The sequence below is a fragment of the Aotus nancymaae genome, unplaced genomic scaffold (assembly GCF_030222135.1).
Source record: "Aotus nancymaae isolate 86718 unplaced genomic scaffold, 86718_ANA_hifiasm-v0.15.2.pri h1tg000040l, whole genome shotgun sequence".
Classification (NCBI taxonomy): domain Eukaryota; kingdom Metazoa; phylum Chordata; class Mammalia; order Primates; family Aotidae; genus Aotus; species Aotus nancymaae.
Window position 1 is genome coordinate 115,180,150 of NW_026988454.1, and position 19,927 is coordinate 115,200,076.

The window sequence follows — 19,927 nt, forward strand, 5'->3', positions numbered from 1 at the left end:
CTGGAGTCCTCAGGCTGAGAGGCGCAGGCATTTCTAACCCTCAACTCCGGGCCTTCTGAGGGAGCGAGGCGAGCGAGCCTCTAACCCCACCGCTATGTGGGTCATGCTGATATCTGAGCATCTAAGCTGCTCCTTAGGTGCTGATCCTGTTGCCCTGGGACATTACAGGGCAAGAAGGCTCAGCCATAGCCTCTATATGCTGTTTACCTATAGGACCATGATACTGTCCTAGGCTTCAGAAAAGAAGAAATGACCAATTGCAAGTGTGTACTGGGGAATTGAGGGCATCTTCTTGCTGTTCCTCAAGAAGCCAAGAGGGTTGCTACCTCAGGGCTTTCATACCTGTTTACTCTTCCTAGAGTGATATTCTCCAGATAGCTTCCTGGTTCACCCCTTACTTCATTTGAGTCTCTGCTCACAGTTCACTGCTTACGAAAGGTCTTTTGTAACCATTCAAAAACAAAACAAAACAAAAACCCTCCCTGTTGTCCTGTCACAGTTTCCTTACCTTCCTTCATTAAGTTAAAATGTAAACTTATCTTTTGCCTCCAGCATAAGGATGAAAGATCCTGGAAGACAGGGCTTTGCTCCTTTTATTCACCCTGTGTCTCTAGCTCCCAGTGCAGTACCTAGAAAATAGACATTCAGTAAATAGTAAAATTACAGGTAAATCATTAAATCAAGGAACAAACGAGGCTAGCAAGGCTTAATATCAAAATACACGAGTGTCAGTGACAATGAGTCACAATGCATTTTTAGTAGAGATGGGGTTTCACTGTGTTGCCAGGCTGGTCTTGAACTCCTGACTTCGTGATCTGCCTGCCTTGGCCTTCCAAAGTGTTGGGATTACAAGTGTGAGTCACTGCGCCCAGACCTGAATGTGAATTTTTAAGACATTTATTATGTTGAATAGAATTAAACAAAGGTTTACACAATTCTTTGATTTCTTATCAATCATTTTGCCTTCGAACTTGATTTTATTTTAGAATTTACTTTAGGAATTGTACACCAAGTTCTAAAGACACATTTAACAATAATAACTCATATTTTTAATAGTACTTTAAGGTTTAGAAAGTGTTCCCATTTGGCAATGATAGACTGATAAAGAAAATGTGGCACATAAACACCATGGAATACTATGCAGCCATAAGAAGGGTGAGTTCATGTCCTTTCCAGGGACATGGATGAAGTCGGAAACCATCATTCTCAGCAAACTAACACAGGAACAGAAAACCAAACACTGCATGTTCTCACTTATAAGTGGGAGTTGAATGATGAGAACACATGGACACAGGGAGGGGAACATCACACACCAGGGCCTGTCAGTGGTTGAGGTCTAGGGGAGGGAGAGCAGTAGAAGAAATAGCTAATGTAGATGATGGGTTGATGGGTGCAGCAAACCACCATGGCACGTGTACACCTATGTAACAAACCTGCCCGTGCTGCATATGTATCCCAGAACTTAAAGTGTTTAAAAAAAAAAGTGGTCTCATTCATTATCTTCTTCCATCTGAAGTGTGTCAGGGTACAATGAAAAGAAAATGGACTTTGGAGTCAGAAAAATGTTTCCAATCCCAGCACTGACACTGTCAACGTGGCTTCAACTCTTTGAACCTTATTTTGCCATCTGCCAAACAGATATATGCATACTCTTCTCATGGCCCTAGAACCTAACAGATGATGAATAAATGCAGCTGCTGCTGTTATTGTTACATTTGCTATTGTCACTGATTTATCCAGTATCATTGAAGAGAGGGAATGAGCAAGTATCACCTCCCTTGAGGCAAGAAAGAGAAAATGTGTGAACAAAGAAGCTTAGAGGCTGCCTGAGTGTTTGCCTCCATAGGAGTAGCCGCAGGAGGTGTCTGGAAACAAAATGCAAAGCCAAACACAAATATAGTTGCCGATATTGGCTCTCCAAAATTCCCTTCTGGGTTTCTTCATTTGGATTAGAACATTAGACCTCAAACCTACTTGATCATCAAAATCAGCAGTAGAAATTGAAAAAGACAAAACAAAACAGAAATACAGGATTCTGGCCCTAACCCATAAATACTGTACTTTGGTTCACATGGGCTGAGCCTCCAAAATCTCTCTCTCTCTCTCTCTCTCTCTCTCTCTGTGTGTGTGTGTGTGTGTGTGTGTGTGTGTGTATTCCCTAGGTGTGTATAATCCTCAGTCAGGTTTGGGGATCACTGGAATAGATGATTTCCAAGGGCAAGCCAACAGTCTGCTAAATTACAATGGCGTTTTTGAGCCTGTTTTGAATAATTGAGTATTTTCAAGGAGAAGGCATTTTCTTCTCTATTCGAGGTTCCTCATCCATACCAGTATCTAGGGAGAGGTGATGCTCAGGCTAAGGGTGATTCTGAAACTCTTTTTAGAAGCTATTGGAGAACATAAAAGGTAAGTAAGAGAAAGAGATCCTTAGAGACTGGGTGCCCACATTAACAGCTGCAGGAATGCTATAGACTGAAACTTGCTAAGGTCACAGGAGCCTTTCCTCTTAGTTCTTGATGTTTTTGACTCGGATCCTTGTAAAATCCGAGCAGAACTGTCTTGGTTTCAATGGGGAGTGATGACATCCTTGAATCACTATGTGCTTTCTAGGCACCCACTTGTGCTTCAGCTGTGACTGAAAAGAGCCCAGGGAGTAGGGAGTAGGCTCAGGTCCAGGTGTGACTCTCAGGCAGGCATTGATATTTTGCGGGATCAGATCCTGGGATGCAACAAAGCAATGAAGTGGGAGATACAGATTTGTTACTGACCTCACCCGTCCAAAAGGCAGCTACCATCCAGGAAATCCTGTTTATATCTATGGGAGGAGAGCAGACTGGCATGGCAAAGAGGATCCTGGAGGTAGTGAACCCTCTGGAGGATACAAACATTGCTGCATTGCTTTTCAGGAAAAAGAATGTACTCTAAGGCAGACCTTGTAAATATCGTGCAGCCTCTGTCCTTGCAAATATTCCCAATGGACAACATAATGTGTCCAGAGTTAGAATCACATAAATTAAGATTAACCATTCTTCCAGGAAGCTTGTTTTCCTCACAGAACCATTTGAGGATCAGAAAGTAAACAGGAAATTTGAGGCAATGCCATACTATCACGACAGAGTTTCTGCATTACTTATAAAAGTCACTTTATTCTGTTTGATAAGTACATTTTTATAAAGAGGAAATATACCTTAACATGCATTCGTAATTTCAGAAAATCTGCACAGAACTTTTTAATAGGCTGAGTTAATTGTGGAAGCTGAATGATGCCAGGATGAAATAATTCTCAACAAGGTTGATGGGTAAAACCGACCACCTAAGACAAACAGTTTACAAAACTAAGTGAACAAATGTTATAGCTTTCTGAAATAAACATTAGACAATTAGAATTTCCCAGGATAAACTTACTATATTTTAGTATTTCACACCAAGAATTCTTGGAATATATAAATCTTGCAATGTTATGGGAAAATTTTGTGCCCTTTTAATACAGAATTTTAACTTTATGGTATAGTATACTTTATCTTTTCAGATAGAATGTATATTTTAAAGTAATCATTTTATAAGTATTCACTAATTTTTTTCTTATTTAACTGACAAGATAAAATATTCTCAATGGCCAGGCATAGCAGCTCATGACTGTAATTTCAGCACTTTGGAAGGCTGAGGCAGGCAGATCACTTGAGCCCAGGAGTTCAAAACAAGGCTAGGCAACATGGTGAAATTCCATCGGTACAAAAAGCACAGAAATTAGCTAGGCATGTTGACATGAGCTTGTGGACCCAGCTCCTCAGGAGGCTGAGGCTAGAAGATCACTTGGGCCCGGGAGGTGAAGATCAAGGTGAGCCAAGATTGTGCCACTACACTACAGCCTGGGTGACAGAGAGACCCTGTCTCAAAAAAAGAAAAACATTCTCAATGTATCTGTGTAAAACATTCTTATTCTTTGAAGGTTCTTTATTAAGTATTAACTGTGTCCATGACTTCAGTTATATATTCTAGCCAAGATTTGGTCAAAGATTCTGTCAGTGACAGAGAAGTGAATTTGTGACTTGACTTAGAGAATTTCAGGTTTAACAAGAATTGATTGGTCACATATTTATAATGTGGTGAGCTCTATGCCAGATGGAGTAAGTAAGGCTAAAAGAAGTGAAAGAAACATGAAAGAAACAGTTCCTGCTCTTGGGAAGGTTAAAACTAATGGCCCAGACATTATGTGATATAGAAAACTATGAAAGAAAAGTTCCCAAAATGTGTGTGTATGCGTGTGTGTATGTGTGTGGTGTATGTATATGTTTGTGTGTCTCACACACATATATATTTAGTGTGTATAAATAGTACATAATGTTTGTATAGACTATGTATATATAGACTAGACTATATAGACTAGACTATACATGTTTGAGACTAGACTATATAGTTTATATACATATAGTAGTCTATATAGACTACTATAGCCAAGGTGGATCTGTTCCCCAACACAAACCTACGTCAGGCAGGCTAGAAAACATATATAGCATGCTATATATAGAGACTACTATATATGTAGAATATAGTATTATATATATATGGTCTAGACTATATATTATTACATATGTATCTATGTATAGGTTATATATATAGCATACTATATATAGTATCTGTAGTATAGTAGAATATGTAGTATATATAGTATATGTAGTATATATAATAACATATAAAGTCTATATATTTAGTCTCTATAATATATATATATAGTCTCTCTCTCTCTCTATATATATATAGTCTGGACTATACAGATAGCATAGTACATACAGACTATTATATATAGTATATATAGTATACTAGTATATGTATAGTATATATAGTACATTATATACATAGTATATATAGTCTATATAAAGAGTAGTCTATATAGACTACTATATGGTAGTCTATATATAGTATAGAAGTCTATATATATATAGTATGCCTTATATGGTCTAGTCTATATATACATAGTCTATATATAGTATATTAGTATATATAGTATAGTATGTAAATAGTATATATAGTCTATATAGAGTAATCTATAGATTCTATATAGTAGTCTCTATAGTATATACATAGCCTATATATAGTAGTCTCTATAGACTACTAGTATTAATATACTGTATATATATAATCTAGCCTTCCTGATGTATGTGTGTGTTGGGGAACAGATACACCTTGAATGCCAGCCAGTTAACCACTTGGAGACAATTTGGAAAAACAATGAAGAGCTGAAAATCTCTTTTGTTTTACATTCCAATTTGCCAAACTTCTATGGAATACCTGTTGTTTCTTAACACAGGAGATATAGAGGAAGAACAAAGAATATACGCTCTTTCCATAGGCTAAGGGCAAAGGGAATTAACTGTGTGACTTTTCCCAGATGTCTTCAAGTCATGCATGGTTCAGCTCTTAGAATATGCACCTGTTGACTGAAAGTTGCTGGAAACACTGACTCACTCACTCCTGTGAGTCCTGACCGTGACATATTTTCCCTGAACCATTTCCAGACCCTCCCTGCTATTCTCTCTGCTTCCACTCTTGCCTCATTACAGTCCATAATTCACACAGCAGTCCTTGGCCTTGGACACCAAGGTGGTGACTATAAGCTCTTCTTTTTCTCTGAAAGGTTTCATTAGAAATTCCTAAGTGTTGATGGACCAACCATTCACATGTACCTGTCATTACCTTTAACTGCTGAAATATCCATCATGATCTTGCTCCATCTCCCATGGTAAGTTCTCACAGCCTTCATGTGCTTTCATTGTAGTTGCCACAAAAAGTCCTGCAGCTGAAGAATACACTGTTAATATTGAGATCAGTTTTGAAAATGCATCCTTCCTGGATCCTGTCAAAGCCTACTTGAACAGCCTCAGTTTTCCAATCCAAGTGAATAACACTGACCAAATTACCGACATTGTGAGCATAAATGTGACAACAGGTGAGTGAGAGACCCATTGTTTCAGAGTAAATGATTGGATGTCATGAGAAAGACTGAGCTCCTGACTATCAGAGCAATCTTTTACTCAGTAGGCAAGTGAAATGACTCACCAGGACTGATGTGTGAGTCTATGACTTCACAGCCTTCCTGAATGAAGCCTCTATGAGTAAACTCTGCAGCCTGAGGTTTCTTATGTTAAGGGGTGACCAAGGGTTTGCTTGGTAGTTTGTATGATGCTTGTCATAAAGTGGTCCCAAGATATGGCCAGGTCCTTTGTGACAAACTACTGGGTCCTCTTCCCTTGGGCAGATAAACTACTGGGTCCTCTTCCCTGGATCCTCTTCCCTTGCTATGTCAATGGAATATAGTCAATTGACATAGAACCTATAATGCCAAAAAGAAGGGCATTTGGTACTTATTAATATCTTGAATATATAGTACTAAGATCTTGAATATTAGTAAGTACCAAATGCCCTTCTCTTTGTCATTATAGGTAAGGAAATAGGAAACAAGTATATGCCTGCATCAGAAGTAAGGCATTAAGTAGAACCTCTCAGGTCATAGACTGGATTTTCTGGTTGCTAACTCTTTTCCCAGGTCATGCTAGCTTCTCTATGTCTCCAGAGACCATCACCCAAGATTTGGTATACAGTAGATGCTGTGAGATAGGGATTCCATTTGTCTGATAAAAAGATAATGCTTTTTAAATTGGAAAGATTTTGGGTTTTATTATTCTACAATGAGGTTAAGAAAAATAGATGTTGGGTTTTATTATTCTAAAATGAAGGTAAGAAAAAAAATCTTGTTTTTGAAATTCTTCTTGAATTCGCATATTTCAAATAGTTCATCCCAATGTCAGTACATGCATTTTAATTTTTGATTCTTAATATATGCTACTTGAAGTCACAGCTCCCTTATCACTCCTTTTGGATGCTATTTCCCACTGAATTCTACCATCAGCACTAATTTCCTTGTATTAGTGGTTTTCCACTAACTGAGGGTGATTCTCAGTCACCGATGTGCAGTTATAAGTCCTTCAGGAGCAGTGAGCTTCTGCTGTGTTTCCCACTCTTTATCCATAGAACATCTCACAAAACTAGGGCACTTTGGAACATACATAGGAAACACCGTTCAATGTTCCCACCTAGTACAGATATTTTACCTTTCAAATAAATTATTGGATAGATTTTTAGTCAATTTTGCTTCCCGATTTTTTAATGGAAACCTTTTGGTGTCTTTGTAGGTGCTAGTAAGTGAATCCAGTAAACGCAACAGACCCACAAGTATGAAAAATAGTTTTTTGTTGATCAACTTGTAATTATAGACACTTGAGCTTTAGTTGTGAGTTTATCTTACATACGTTCAGTATAAACATATTAACAAACTTTCTCTGATTTTTTTCTGCTAGAGGTGGGATGACTTCAAGAGGCATCACTGTTTAACCATCTGAAAAACTTGGGTTAACAAGCTTCTCAATTAGAATGCATTTGACCTTGGAAAGTTTAATTTATCCTTCCAGAAAGACTGGTCATTCACACATAGAGGGGGTGAATCCTTTCTGATTGCGAACTATGAAACAGGTTTGACAAAAGTGGACGCTTCAACATGGCAGAGAGAGCCTGAGTCTCATGGACCTCAGGACCTGCAGGGAACAGCTAAGGGGAATTGTCCTCAAAGAGGAAGTGAATAGGATGGGTGGGCAATGAAGGTTAGGCCTACTGACCATGGCACTAATGTCTAAGCATCCAAACTTACACCACCTTCCTCTTTCCATCCTTCCCTCGCCTCATTCTTCTAACAGCTTACCTTATGATCCTTTGTCAGTAATGACAAATAAAAAACTGAGGATATTTAAAATCAGACAATGTACGTAAAGCACTGATCAATACCTGAGATATGGCAGGTGGTCTGGAGGTGGTAACTTTTTTCATTCTTCTATGGCATGTTTGCATTTTATGTGGGACTTGAAAGTTCTTCAACTACTCCTCCCATAATCCTCCCTCACAAAACAGAAGACAACAACAAAATTGCTTTAGCACTGGAATTTCATGTCAGTAAGAGAGAGATTTCAACAAGTGGGATCCTGTTGGCTATCCTCATATTGCCTCCAGTGGACACTTAGCTTGTTAACAGCTCCAGTTTCTTCTGTTCCTAATTCTCCTGCCCAAGTGCCACCCACTTCTGGGACACGGGCTGCATTAGTGTCCAAGGAATTGACTGGAATGTGTTGTCCCTCCTATTTCAGAAACAACTATTTGGTAACTTCCCTTTGGGTAGTCACTCTGTGGGACTTTGCCTGGGCACCCATCTGCAGAACAAACAGCTCTCAAAGATGTGACTTTGGTCCAGCTTTGGAAATTGATTCAAAACACTCTTATTTCAGAGCTCCAATGAGAGCAGGGTTCATGTAGGCATTCACATCTGACTTGATATGAAGAAAGCACAAATTTGCTTGCACTCTATATTTGTTATCTATTGATGCATAACAAAGTCTAAAACCTAGCGTCATAAAGTAGCATTTATTATCTGAGAGTTTTTAAAATCATTGTATTTATATTTGTTAAGAATTAAGATGTAGAAGGTGGAAGTACTGATGAATATTGGTACTAACAGTAATATAAAAATAAACTTCCATATATATCTAAACTTATTTACCCCATAAACTATATCTACAATAGTCTACAAATAGAGGTATGCATTACATACATCCTGCTGCATTTAACATATAGAAAGCAAGCATTGGTCCTTGTTGCTCACTTCTGGGAGATGAAAACGCACTAAAGCCACGAAAGTCACTCATTGCCAGGCCAAGGTTGACCCTTCCTTTTACACAATACATAGGCGCAGAGATGAACCAGCCCCAATCCAAAGGCTCTCACCTAAATTTGAGAATGCTTATTCTTTCTCACTGGGGTTTTCATCAAGACAGGACCTCTTGTTTTCCTCCACAAGTGTGTGATGTAAAAAGACATTTTTTTCTTTATGTCTTTGAGTCCTAAGTAGGGTTTTTATGGTAATGGAAAAAAAAGTTTAGTTTTCTTATTAGAAGATAGACTGTTTCAGGGTTTTTTGAGGGTCAGAAATCTTAGAGCAGCCTAGCTGGGTGGTTCTGGCTCAAAGTCTGTCATAAGGTTGTAAGTAATCTATCAACCATTGCTGTTGTTGTATGAAAGCTCAAGTGGGGCCAGAAATCCATTTCTTTTTCTCTTATTTCGTTTTTTGAGACAGGTCTCACTTTGTTGCCCAGGCTGGAGGTAGTGGTTGCAATCTCAACTCACTGCAACCTCTACCTCCCAGGCTCAAGCAATCCTCCCACCTCAGCCTCTTGAGTTGCTAGCACTATAGGTACACACCACCATTCCCAGCTAATATTTTTGTATTTTTTTTTGTAGAGATGGGGTTTTGCTATGTTTCCCAGGCTGGTCTAAAACTCCTGGGCTCAAGTGATCCACCTACCTCGGCCTCCCAAGTGCTGGGATTACAGGAGTGAGCCACTGTGTCTGGACTGGAAAAGTTATTTCTAAGCTCACTCATGTGGTTGTTGACAGGCTCCAGTTTCTCACTAGCTAATGGCTGCAGACCTCAGTTCCTTGCCATGTGGACCTCCCCATGATGCGTCTTCATGCCACAGCAGTCAATTCCCCCAGAGTGAAGGGAGAGAGAGAGCAACCAGAGGAAAGCTGTAGTGTTTTTAATAACCTAATCTTAGAAGTGCTATACCATCATTTCTGCCATATTCTGTTGATTACATAGACTAATCTTAGTACAATATAAGAAGGTACTACAAAAGAATGTGAATACCTAGTGGTAGGGATGGTCAAAGGCCATCTTGGAAGTTGGATACCTTATACTTATCATTATAGACATCTGGTGGCTATTAACTGTTAGGCATGACTATCTAAAAGATGACCTAGCCATTCGTCACTCAACCATCACAGCAGTCATCTTTCAGACTGTCGTGGCTAATAGCAAGGTGATGCATACATGCAAACATCAATTTCATGCAGTGCTATTGAACTTCTCAGAAAGGTAATATAAAGTCAGATTAGGATTTTCTTGAAGAATGAATACCTGCAGGCTATAAATGCAAATATGGTGACCACCTTTTCCACCTTCTCTCTCCTTGCTGTTCTGGTTAACGATAGTCTGCAGACTTGCTGGAAATGAAATCTGGTGCTCCTGTGAGACAGGCTATGGGTGGCCTCGTGAAAGGTGTCTTCACAATCTCACTTGTCAAGAGCATGATGTCTTCCTCCCAGGGCACCAGTGCAGTTGCCTTAAAGAACTCCCACCCAAAGGACCTTTTTGCCAGCGTCAGGAAGGTAAGTAACTGCTCATTAAATGCTCTTTGAGTGGCTATTGAACATCAGTGTATGGCCAGGTGCGGTGGCTCATGCCTGTAATCCCAGCACTTTGGGAGGCTGATGTGGGTGGATAACCTGAGGTCAGGAGTTCAAGAGCAGCCTGGCCAACATGGAGCAATCCTGTCTCTACTAAAATGCAAAAATTAGCCAGATTGTGGTGGTGCATGCCTGTAGTCCCAGCTACTCAGAAGGCTGAGTCAGGATAATTGTTTGAACTTGGGAAGTGGAGGTTGCAGCAAGCTGAGATCATGCTGAACACTGCAGCTTGGGAGACAGAGGGAGACTCCATCTCAGTCAAACAAATAAAAACAGCATACAAATGTTTTTGCTTTGTTTATACTCAAACACTAACGTGATATTTTTAAATACTGACCTATGTCTCAACAGACGTTACCCTGAACATGAGAGTCAGACTAAATGTAGGCTTTCAAGAAGACCTCATGAATACTTCCTCTGCCCTCTATAGGTCCTACAAGACTGACTTGGAAACAGCGGTAGGTTTTGGCCCCAAGAGCCTCTTAGCCAACAAACTTTGGTCTGAACTGAGTCTATTGCATTCACAGTGAACAGTTGATTGGATCTGTCAGAATTTACTGATGGGGATTTGTTATTCTTTTGCATCTGAGATGGCTAATTAATACGTGCTCAAATCAAATCATGTTTAGGGGACAGTGTGGCATCACCTTAACCTATAAGTAGAAACTTTTCTCAGGGTGGAACTGGTTCAGGTAAGATTTGGTGGCGTCAATTCACTAAAACTTATTCAGAGCCCCAAGAACCTAGCCTACAAGCAGCAGTTAATGCATTTCTGTTCTTCACATACCACATGAATGAAACCTTTAACAACTTTTGGGCAGACCGACCCGTGGCTGGGCACAGAGGGTTTCAAACCACTCTACACCAGAGGTCACTAGACATTCATATCTATGACAGATATAAATTTATTTGCATAAAATAGAGACTATTATACCAGTGTTAACTGTTTGCCAGCCACTGTCTTAAGTGCTTTACACTGAGTTGATTCATCTAAACCTAAACACTTTGCTGGAGTTAACCTATTTTGAACAGAGCTTCCCAACAGTGTGGCACAGATTATTACAGGTGGGCTGAGAAAATGACTTCCATTAACTTTCCTGGCAGCCAAGCCCTGCCTTAGGCTGTCAGCAGCCTCCTGCTCATCACAGTGTGTCACCCAAATATTGTTATTTCCCATGAATGCCTTGATGAAGTGCTGCTTCGGAAGAGCTCTGGGATATTTGATTTACATTTCTGGCATATAATATTTCTGCACAGCAGGATAATCCTCCTCACATACACACTATACTAAATTACATGCTTTGAAAGAAAGAGTTACATAGCAACCACCCAGGTATCTGGCACACCAGTCAATGCTGCAGTATGGCAGCCATGAGGATGCCTCCCACAGACCTCCAACTACAGGTCATGTCATGGAGCAAAGGCTGCAGCTGCTGCCTCTGAAATCCATGACCATCATTGCTGCTCCCTACCAATGAAGGGGCACAGCACATCTGTGTCTGGGAGACACTGGGACTCCTTGGAAGACTTTAGTGAATCTTTCCAGGCTCAGGCTAGGATGCTTTTATCCAACCTCCCTTTCCTCTCTCTTTCATTTGGGGGTCTGGTGGCTCTCTCTGTCTTCCCTGCTCCCTCCACATTCTTTCCTAGGCATTTCCCTGAGTAAATTTTTTGCACGTTTCATCTAGTTTGCTAGTAGGGGTCTACTTCTTGGAGGAGCCAGGCTGACATAGATAGTTAGGAATTACTTCTTCGGAAATCTAATGCCCACAAAATTAACAAAATAGAAGATAATTTTACCCAGTGTGATTAAGAATATGTGCTTTTTACTTTACTTCAAATCTTTTGACCTACCTCTCTCTAGACTTTGATGTATGACACTCACCTTGCTTTATTTTTCAGTTCCGGAAGGGTTATGGAATTTTACCAGGCTTCAAGGGCGTGACTGTGACAGGGTTCAAGTAAGACTAGTGTAATTTTGTCATTTCTACTTTATGGCTGGGATCCATATGGTAGTGAAGGAGGAAAACCCCCTAGATAGGCATTATTCATGTGGAATGCTCAGCAGGACCAGTTTGGTAGAGGTGAAAAGAGTGGTTCACCCCTTACAGATGTACCTATTTAAAAGGAAGAGAGAAAAAGACTTGTGTTCATTCTACACACATGCAAATATTTTTGCAAGCAAAGATAAAGGATAAAAGTTTGTAGTCCAGATAGTTCAGAAATATAAAAATAAAATAATGCCATGTAATAATGTCTTTCTACCAGATGATCCTACTGGCCGGTCAGGACCATAGATTTGCATGCTACAACAGGCAGTTCTTGCTATTTTGTTTTCCTAAGCAAGTAAACCATAAATATCTAGACTCTTCCAGGTCAGCTATTGTTTTACTGAACTGAGTGGTCTCTGTCCAGGTCTGGAAGTGTGATTGTGACATATGAACTCCAGACTACAGCACCATCACTTGACTTAATTCACAAAGCCAATGAGCGAGTTGTACAGAGCCTCAATCAGACCTACAGAATGGATGACAACTCCTTTCAAGCATTTAATAGCAGTAAGTGAAATTGTTTAGATATGGTCATGGTATTTATGGTTATGCTTAAACCAGGAAATCTAGCTTATGTTACAATGTCCTCTGTGAAGCTAGACACTCCAGTACCTGGCACAGGGGGTTCTGTACCATCTCCTCTTATGTCAGTGCCTCCTAATCTGACTAATGCCACTATATCTGGGGTGTGTGGAAGAGGGGCACAGGGATTTTACAAGGGGGTCACAGAGCCATCTAGGTTTGTGCATTTTCTAAATTAACAGATCCAAAACATCTAAAAAAGTAAAGCTAATATCATAGTAGAGATTTAAATATCCACAAAATGCACCAATAGGAAATACAGGACCACTGTTTTAGAGCAGTAAGCCTCAGTGTAGCCCTCTGTCATCCAGGCTGGAGTGCAGTAGTGCAATCATGGCTCTCTGCAGCCTCTACCTTCCTTACTCAAGCGATCCTCCTGCATCAGCCTCTGGAGTAGCTGGGACCACAGGTGCACACCCCCATACTCGGCTAATATTTATTATTTATTATTTTTATTTTTTGTACAGATGGGATCTCGCAATGTTGCCCAGGCTGGTCTCATACTCCTGGCCCCAAGCAATCCTCCCACCTTAGTCTCCCAAAGTGTTGGGATTACAAGCATGAGCCACCATGCCTGGCTGTGTTTTCACTTTTATCTGTGAAATGTCCAGGGAGTGATTTCATGGATTTTTACTGCCAAAACAAAAATAATAGTTACAGTTTCTCCAAGTCACCTCCCAATGTAGCTCTCTTTCACTGCTCCTATTTTCCAGACAAGGGTACTAAGGCTCAGCCAGGCTAAGCAAGTTCCCTAGGGTCATACACTTACAGGTGGGACAGAACCAGGACTCAGATCCAAACTTATTTTCTGTAAAGCTCTGAATCTTCAAGAGGTCCAATAGTATTAGGAAATTCTTATTTTTCAAGCAGACTTTATTATAGTTAATTAATTTGTTTTTACATTTCCAAATCATTCAAGACTTAGGTCAGAGCTTTTAATAAGCATGAGATATCATTTATTGATAAGAAGTAGTTGATATTATTCCAGTCAGTAGCAGAGAAACTTGATATTTAAGTTAGTTTGTGTGTTTTTTTCCTAAGCAAATGTGCAATTTTCTACCACACTTTTTGAAGTATTGAAAATAGCTTTAAAATCTCCATTACTGCCATTAAGGAGCCATAGGGCAAAGACCTCAATCTGGAAATCCTGTCCCTGATATACAGCAGGCTGCACCTCCTCAGGGCTCAGACACCAGCTGCATGGGGATGGAGTTAGGAGACATATTGCCTCAGCCTGTTCAGCACCACAGATACTGCCAAGACCTCCGAGAGCCTTGTGGTGGTTGTGCCTGGTGGGTAGGATCAATGACATTTATTTACTCTGGGATCTTTTCCTTGGGTTTCCAGATGAAATTAAGTTATCTGTCACACCAGAAATCATCTTTGAAGGGGACACAGTCAGTCTGGTGTGTGAAAACGACATTTTGTCCTCCAATGTGTCTTGGCGCTATAAAGAACAGGAGTTGGAAATTCAGAACAGCAGCAGATTCTCAATTTACACTGCCATATTCAACATGACCTCAGTATCCAAGCTCACCATCCACAACATCACTCTGGGTGATGCAGGTAGGTCTCCATTCAATAACTGGTGTGAGGAATGAAATGAAGAGCTTGTAAAGAAGCAAATATGTTATAGTGTTTATGTAGATATGTAAATATTGTTTTTCTCTTTAAAGAGAAGTCTCCTGGTTCAACCTTTCAAAACTGAAAATTAATCACATATGTATTAGTTCGTTTTCATACTGCCATCAAGAACTACCTGAGGCTGGGTAATTTACTGAGAAAAAAGGTTTAATTGACTCACAGTTCTGCATGGCTAAGAAGGCCTCAGGAAACTTACAATCATGGCAGAAGGAGAAGGGGAAGCAAGGCACGTCTTACACGGCAGCAGGAGAGGGAGAGAAAGTCAGTGAGAAATAGTGAATTGTCAAACATCTGATTTTAAACCATCAGATCTCATGAGAACTCACTCATTATCATAAGAACAGCATGGGGGAACTGCTCCCATGAGCCAATCACCTACCACCAGGGTCCTCCATGGACATGTGGAGATTACAGTTTGACACAAGATTTGGGTGGAGACATAGAGCCAAATCATATCACCATGGTATTAATCGTTAATTTAAAAATTAATTGTTTTCATTATTTGCTCTATTATAGTACATAATATAGTTTCATTATTTGTTTTGGTATATAATATTACTTTATTTTTAATTTTCAATTGATTTTTAAAAAAATTTTAAATAGCTTTGTTGAGGACAGAATTGATACATAATAAACTGTACATATTTAAAAAGTCTTGACACATGTACGCCTGTGAAGTCATTACCACAATTAAGAAAGTGAACATATTCATCATTCTCCCTGCCCTCACCAAATTTTCTGGTTCTCTGCTACTATCCCTCCCTTCTGCTTTCCCTTGTCCTCTTGCCCACTCCAAGCAACTACAGAAGCATAAGGCTTAATTCTTCACTAAGACTAGTGGTGAAACTTACACATTCTGGAATGCAATAACCCCTATTAGATGGGGCCATTTCCTTTTCTCTGCATGAGGAGGTGAGCTGTAGACATATGGGTCCTATCACATAGTTGTTGATTTTGATTTTACCACATGGTTAAATACTGTGGCAATATTATCCATCTTCCAATTCTCCAAGTCTTTTCGATTTTTCTTTCCTACTTCTTCTATTGTTATATTTTTTTCCTTATTAGCAAAGTCCCTGAGATTTCTACCATTTCCTCAGAACATTTCTGTACTCTACTTTGTGGCACCAGAAATACCTGCACTTCTTGAATGGTTTTTTAGGCATTTTTAGATCAAGTCTCAGATGCTTTTGAACATGATGCTTCATGAAGTACTGTCATGATCCATGACATGAGGGTACCATTCCTCTATGAAAATACACATATGTTGTAATAATACATGATTTTGTGTATTATATGCAGGTGAATATGTTTGCAAACTGATATTAGACATTTTTGAATATGAGTCCAAGAAGAAAATAGATGTTATACCTATCCGAATTTTGGCAAATGAAGAAATGAAGGTGATATGCGATGACAATCCTGTATCTGTGTCTTGCTGCAGTGACAGTAACATTGATTGGATAAAAACAGAGTGGAGGCAGGAAGGAAACATAAATATTTCAGGTGAGAATGTTAAATAAGCCCTTTTGCAAATAGGTTTTCGCCTCTTGGCCAAGTGAAAATGGAAGATATGGTGTGTGGAAGGGGAAATGTCAGATGGCTGCTATTTTCTGGACTTTGAACTGTGAAAAGGCATTAGGTTTAATGCCAGCTCCAGCTTAGCCACTCTAGAGCAAGACTCCAAAAATATATGCACACAAGTGTCATGCTTTGGTTGTAGATGAGATCCTAGCAGCAGAAGACCCAAGAGAAAAGGATCCTGATGACTTAGGTCCATGGCATTTTGGATTAAAAAAAAAGACAAGCAAACTTGTGCTCACCTTCCTTTCCATCTTCAGCAAAGAGCTAAGGATGAGGTCACTTGTTGTTGAGGTCTAACTTGGAGCTTCTCATTTCTGTGTCTCTTCTCCTAGTATCTGGTCCTTCTCACTTCTCTGTCTTTGTATCTATGCATACCTCAATATTTTCTTTCTCTGTGTTTCCAGATTGATCCCCCTCTCTCTCTGTAGATCTGTTTGTCTCCCAGTCATTTCATATCAAGTCTGATCCTGTTAGCTTTTGTTTTCAATCAGAAATCTTACCTAAAGTTCCCTATCCTCCAGTTTATATCGATGAATAATAATAATAGTAATAAATTAAAACATTGTCTCTGTTTTAACAGTTTATAACCCTTTAAAAATGTGTTACTACTTTTTAATTGCTTGACCACAAATTAGAAGCATTTTACTTCTGATTTGCAAATAAGGAAATTGAGGGTTAGATTATATGGCTTATCCAAGGTTGTCAAAATATGAAAAGAAAGAAAGAAGAAAGAAAAACAGAAGAAAGAAAGGAAGGAAGGAGGGAGAGAGGACTCATCAAAGGTCTTGTTTCACAAAATCACTATTTGTCTTGGCCAAACTATATGACACATGCCTGGTGGGCCAATACCGGAATGAGCTAGTCAGGCAAAGTTAGGACAGTTCTACCTAGAAACTGCACAGAGCAAGATCCAACTCTTCTCTTGAGAAACAACAGTATAATGTGCTGATCTGTAAAGAAAAAGTCTTTAAAGTAAAATGTGGCTTTACACATGAAATACGTTAGTGTGGTGAACCTTCCTTTTACAAAGCCTTAGCTATGGAACTATATTAAATTTTTTTTTTTTTAATTATCAGAAAAAGAGCGGTGGCTCATGCTTGTAATCCCAGCACTTTGGGAGGCCAAGTCAGGTGGATCACCTGCGGGTGGGAGTTTGAGACCAGCCTGGCAAACACAGTGAAACCCCATCTCTACTGAAAATACAAAAAATTAGCAAGGTGTGGTGATGTGCACCTGTAGTCCCAGTTACTCAGGAAGTTGAAGCAGAAGAATCACTTGAACCCGAGAGGCCAAGGTTGCGGTGAGCAGAGATTGCGCCACTGCACTCCAGCTTGGGTGACAGAGTGAGACTCTGTCTCAAACAAAACAAACAAAAGAAACCCCATCAATATAGAGGCAAATTTTGCAAAGCATGTTTCATCTGCAAGCATTTGTATTAGACTTCAAAGTACTCAGAAGAAGGTATGTGGTAACTGTTGAAAATATTGACACATGATACATGGAGTGACTTTCCTGATTTCTAAGGAAGACGAGGTGTAGATATCCTGAAGAAACTGCCAGATGAAAGGAAGACTTACACAATTCCTGTGGTACTGGCTTAGAAGATTTCAAACCCTAAAGGTGAAAAACTTGCCTTCTGGCAAAGGAACCGGGAAATCTGTGGCACAGCTGCTTAGAGCGGGACAAATGACTGCGGAACAATGGATTTCCTGCCTCAGGGCTGGCCACCTGGGGACCTGCTCCGTGGCTTCTCTGATGAATTTAGCCTCTGCCCTGGTATCCTGCCCTTCTTTCTCCTGCCCTTGCTGCTTCCTCTCTTTTCCAAATTCCACAAGCTCAGCTAACAACCATTTTTCCAGGTCTGTAGAATGCAAAAAAGCAAAATAATTTACCCAAAGCACTTGGAACTGAATAAATGAACTCCTCTCAGAAATGGTTGCATATTCAAAGCACTTTGGGAAAGGATAAGACAGAAAGAAAATAATCAACAATGGCAGAATTTCTAACTTTAAGAGACTAAAATTCAATGACGATTTCCTCCCACATGGGAAAAAAGTGAAGAAGTATTCTTTAAGGGGATCACCATGATCACAAAATAGTTATTGTGGCAGATTCAATATATTCAACTCGTTTTTGGTTTTTTTGAGACGGAGTCTCACTTTTGTCACCCAGGTTGGAGTGCAGTAGTGCGATCTTGGCTCATGGCAACCTCCTGGGTTCAAGCGATTCTCCTACCTCAGCCTTCTAAGTAGCTAGGATTACAGACATGTGCCATCATGCTCAGCTAATTTTGTATTTTTAGTAGAGATGGGTTTCCTCATGTTGATCAGGCTGGTCTCAAACTCCTGACCTCAGGTGACCCGCCCAGCTAACTTTTGTATTTTTGGTAGAGACGGTTTCAGCCATGTTTGCCAGGCTGGTCTTGAACCCCTGACCTCCGCCCACCTTGGCCTCCCAAAGTGCTGGGATTACAGGCAAGAGCCATCTCACCTGGCCTCAACTCTGTTTTCAATGTTTACATTTATCACCTTGGTTTTTCTCCACTCCCCACCCAAAGTCTTGCAAAGTAGGTACCATCACCACCATTTTATAGAGGAAGGTCTGGGATGTCATCTGACTTTGAAAAACAAAATTATAATTGCATACCTGCTCTTCTCCAGAAAGCAAGGTACCAGCTTATTACCTGCATTCAGTATCTCCCGTGAAGAGCCCCTGTTTGCACAGCCCCAGGGGTGTTGTAGGAAACACGATGTTAATGATGCCAATTTGGAGGTCCTGCTTGTGGTTTCTGAGTTTGCCATCTCTTTGGAGCCTTTTCTCCACTCGTTCTCTGAATCTCAGCCTAACAGAAGTAGTTATTGTTCTCTGAACAAGACCTGCATTCCAATAACCATCACTAATGGTCTTTGTTGGGGCAGGCCCTAGTCGGGTACTTTTCTAAGAGTTTATGTATATTATCTCATTTAACCTTATAGTGGTCTTGGGAAGTAACTGCTATCACTAATCCCCAATTTACATTGGGAGAACTGAAGCACTGAGTGGTTAAGTGACTGTCTCAACAAGTAAGTGGTGGAGTTTGGGATCCAAAGCCAGGCAACCTGGGTACAGAGTCTCAGATCTAATCACCACACACCCCTCCTCTCCATTCAGAGAAGAAATCTGTTTAAATAGTAACTCCTTTTATTAAAAAATGATTTGGCCACTTTACTACTAAATAAAAGAGACAGCTAGGATGGCAACCATATGCTTCTCATTACAGGATCCGCTAAGATACACAAGGATTCTATCTGCAGCAAATACGTCTTCAGGGTTGATAGAACCCAATGCCCAAGCGGGTCATCTGGAACAACAGTCATCTACACCTGTGAGTTCATCAGTGGCTATGGAGCCAGAGGCAGTGCAGACACAAAAGTGACATTCACCTCTATGGGTAAGGACTCTCCCTAGAATTTTTAGCCATAAATAGGTTGCACGTTAAATTAGTGCTGCCAGTGAACTATGAGCAAAATAATGTGTGGTTAGGGCAAATTGCACAATGGGAGATAGAAATGGATTTCCCTCCCTGCTATTTAAATTCAGAGGGAGTCTTTTTAAAATTGGGAATGGTTGTGGTAGGGCACAGTGGCTGCCAGGAAGGAACCCAGGGCATTCTGTGAGTAAGGCAGGCGGTGGAGTGGGAAGTAGGGTTTCATACTCAGGTTAGCCCTATTATCATTGAA

General features: G+C 40.1%; 1 protein-coding gene across 5 annotated transcripts in view; it reads left to right on the top strand.

The window, feature by feature from the left end:
• The window catches only part of ADGRF5 (adhesion G protein-coupled receptor F5), a 97,289-nt gene that overhangs the window by 57,189 nt on the left and 20,173 nt on the right, over positions 1–19,927 (top strand). For 4 of the 5 annotated variants that reach the window (XM_012448808.3, XM_012448812.3, XM_064360991.1 and 1 more), the window contains exons 4-11: positions 5,777–5,947; positions 10,093–10,269; positions 10,699–10,805; positions 12,250–12,308; positions 12,763–12,905; positions 14,328–14,546; positions 15,927–16,130; positions 19,468–19,638. In XM_012448808.3, coding sequence (XP_012304231.2) covers positions 5,777–5,947; positions 10,093–10,269; positions 10,699–10,805; positions 12,250–12,308; positions 12,763–12,905; positions 14,328–14,546; positions 15,927–16,130; positions 19,468–19,638 — 1,251 coding nt within the window. The remainder of the gene's footprint in view (positions 1–5,776; positions 5,948–10,092; positions 10,270–10,698; positions 10,806–12,249; positions 12,309–12,762; positions 12,906–14,327; positions 14,547–15,926; positions 16,131–19,467; positions 19,639–19,927) is intronic. The other variant, XM_012448811.3, reaches the window with a different exon arrangement.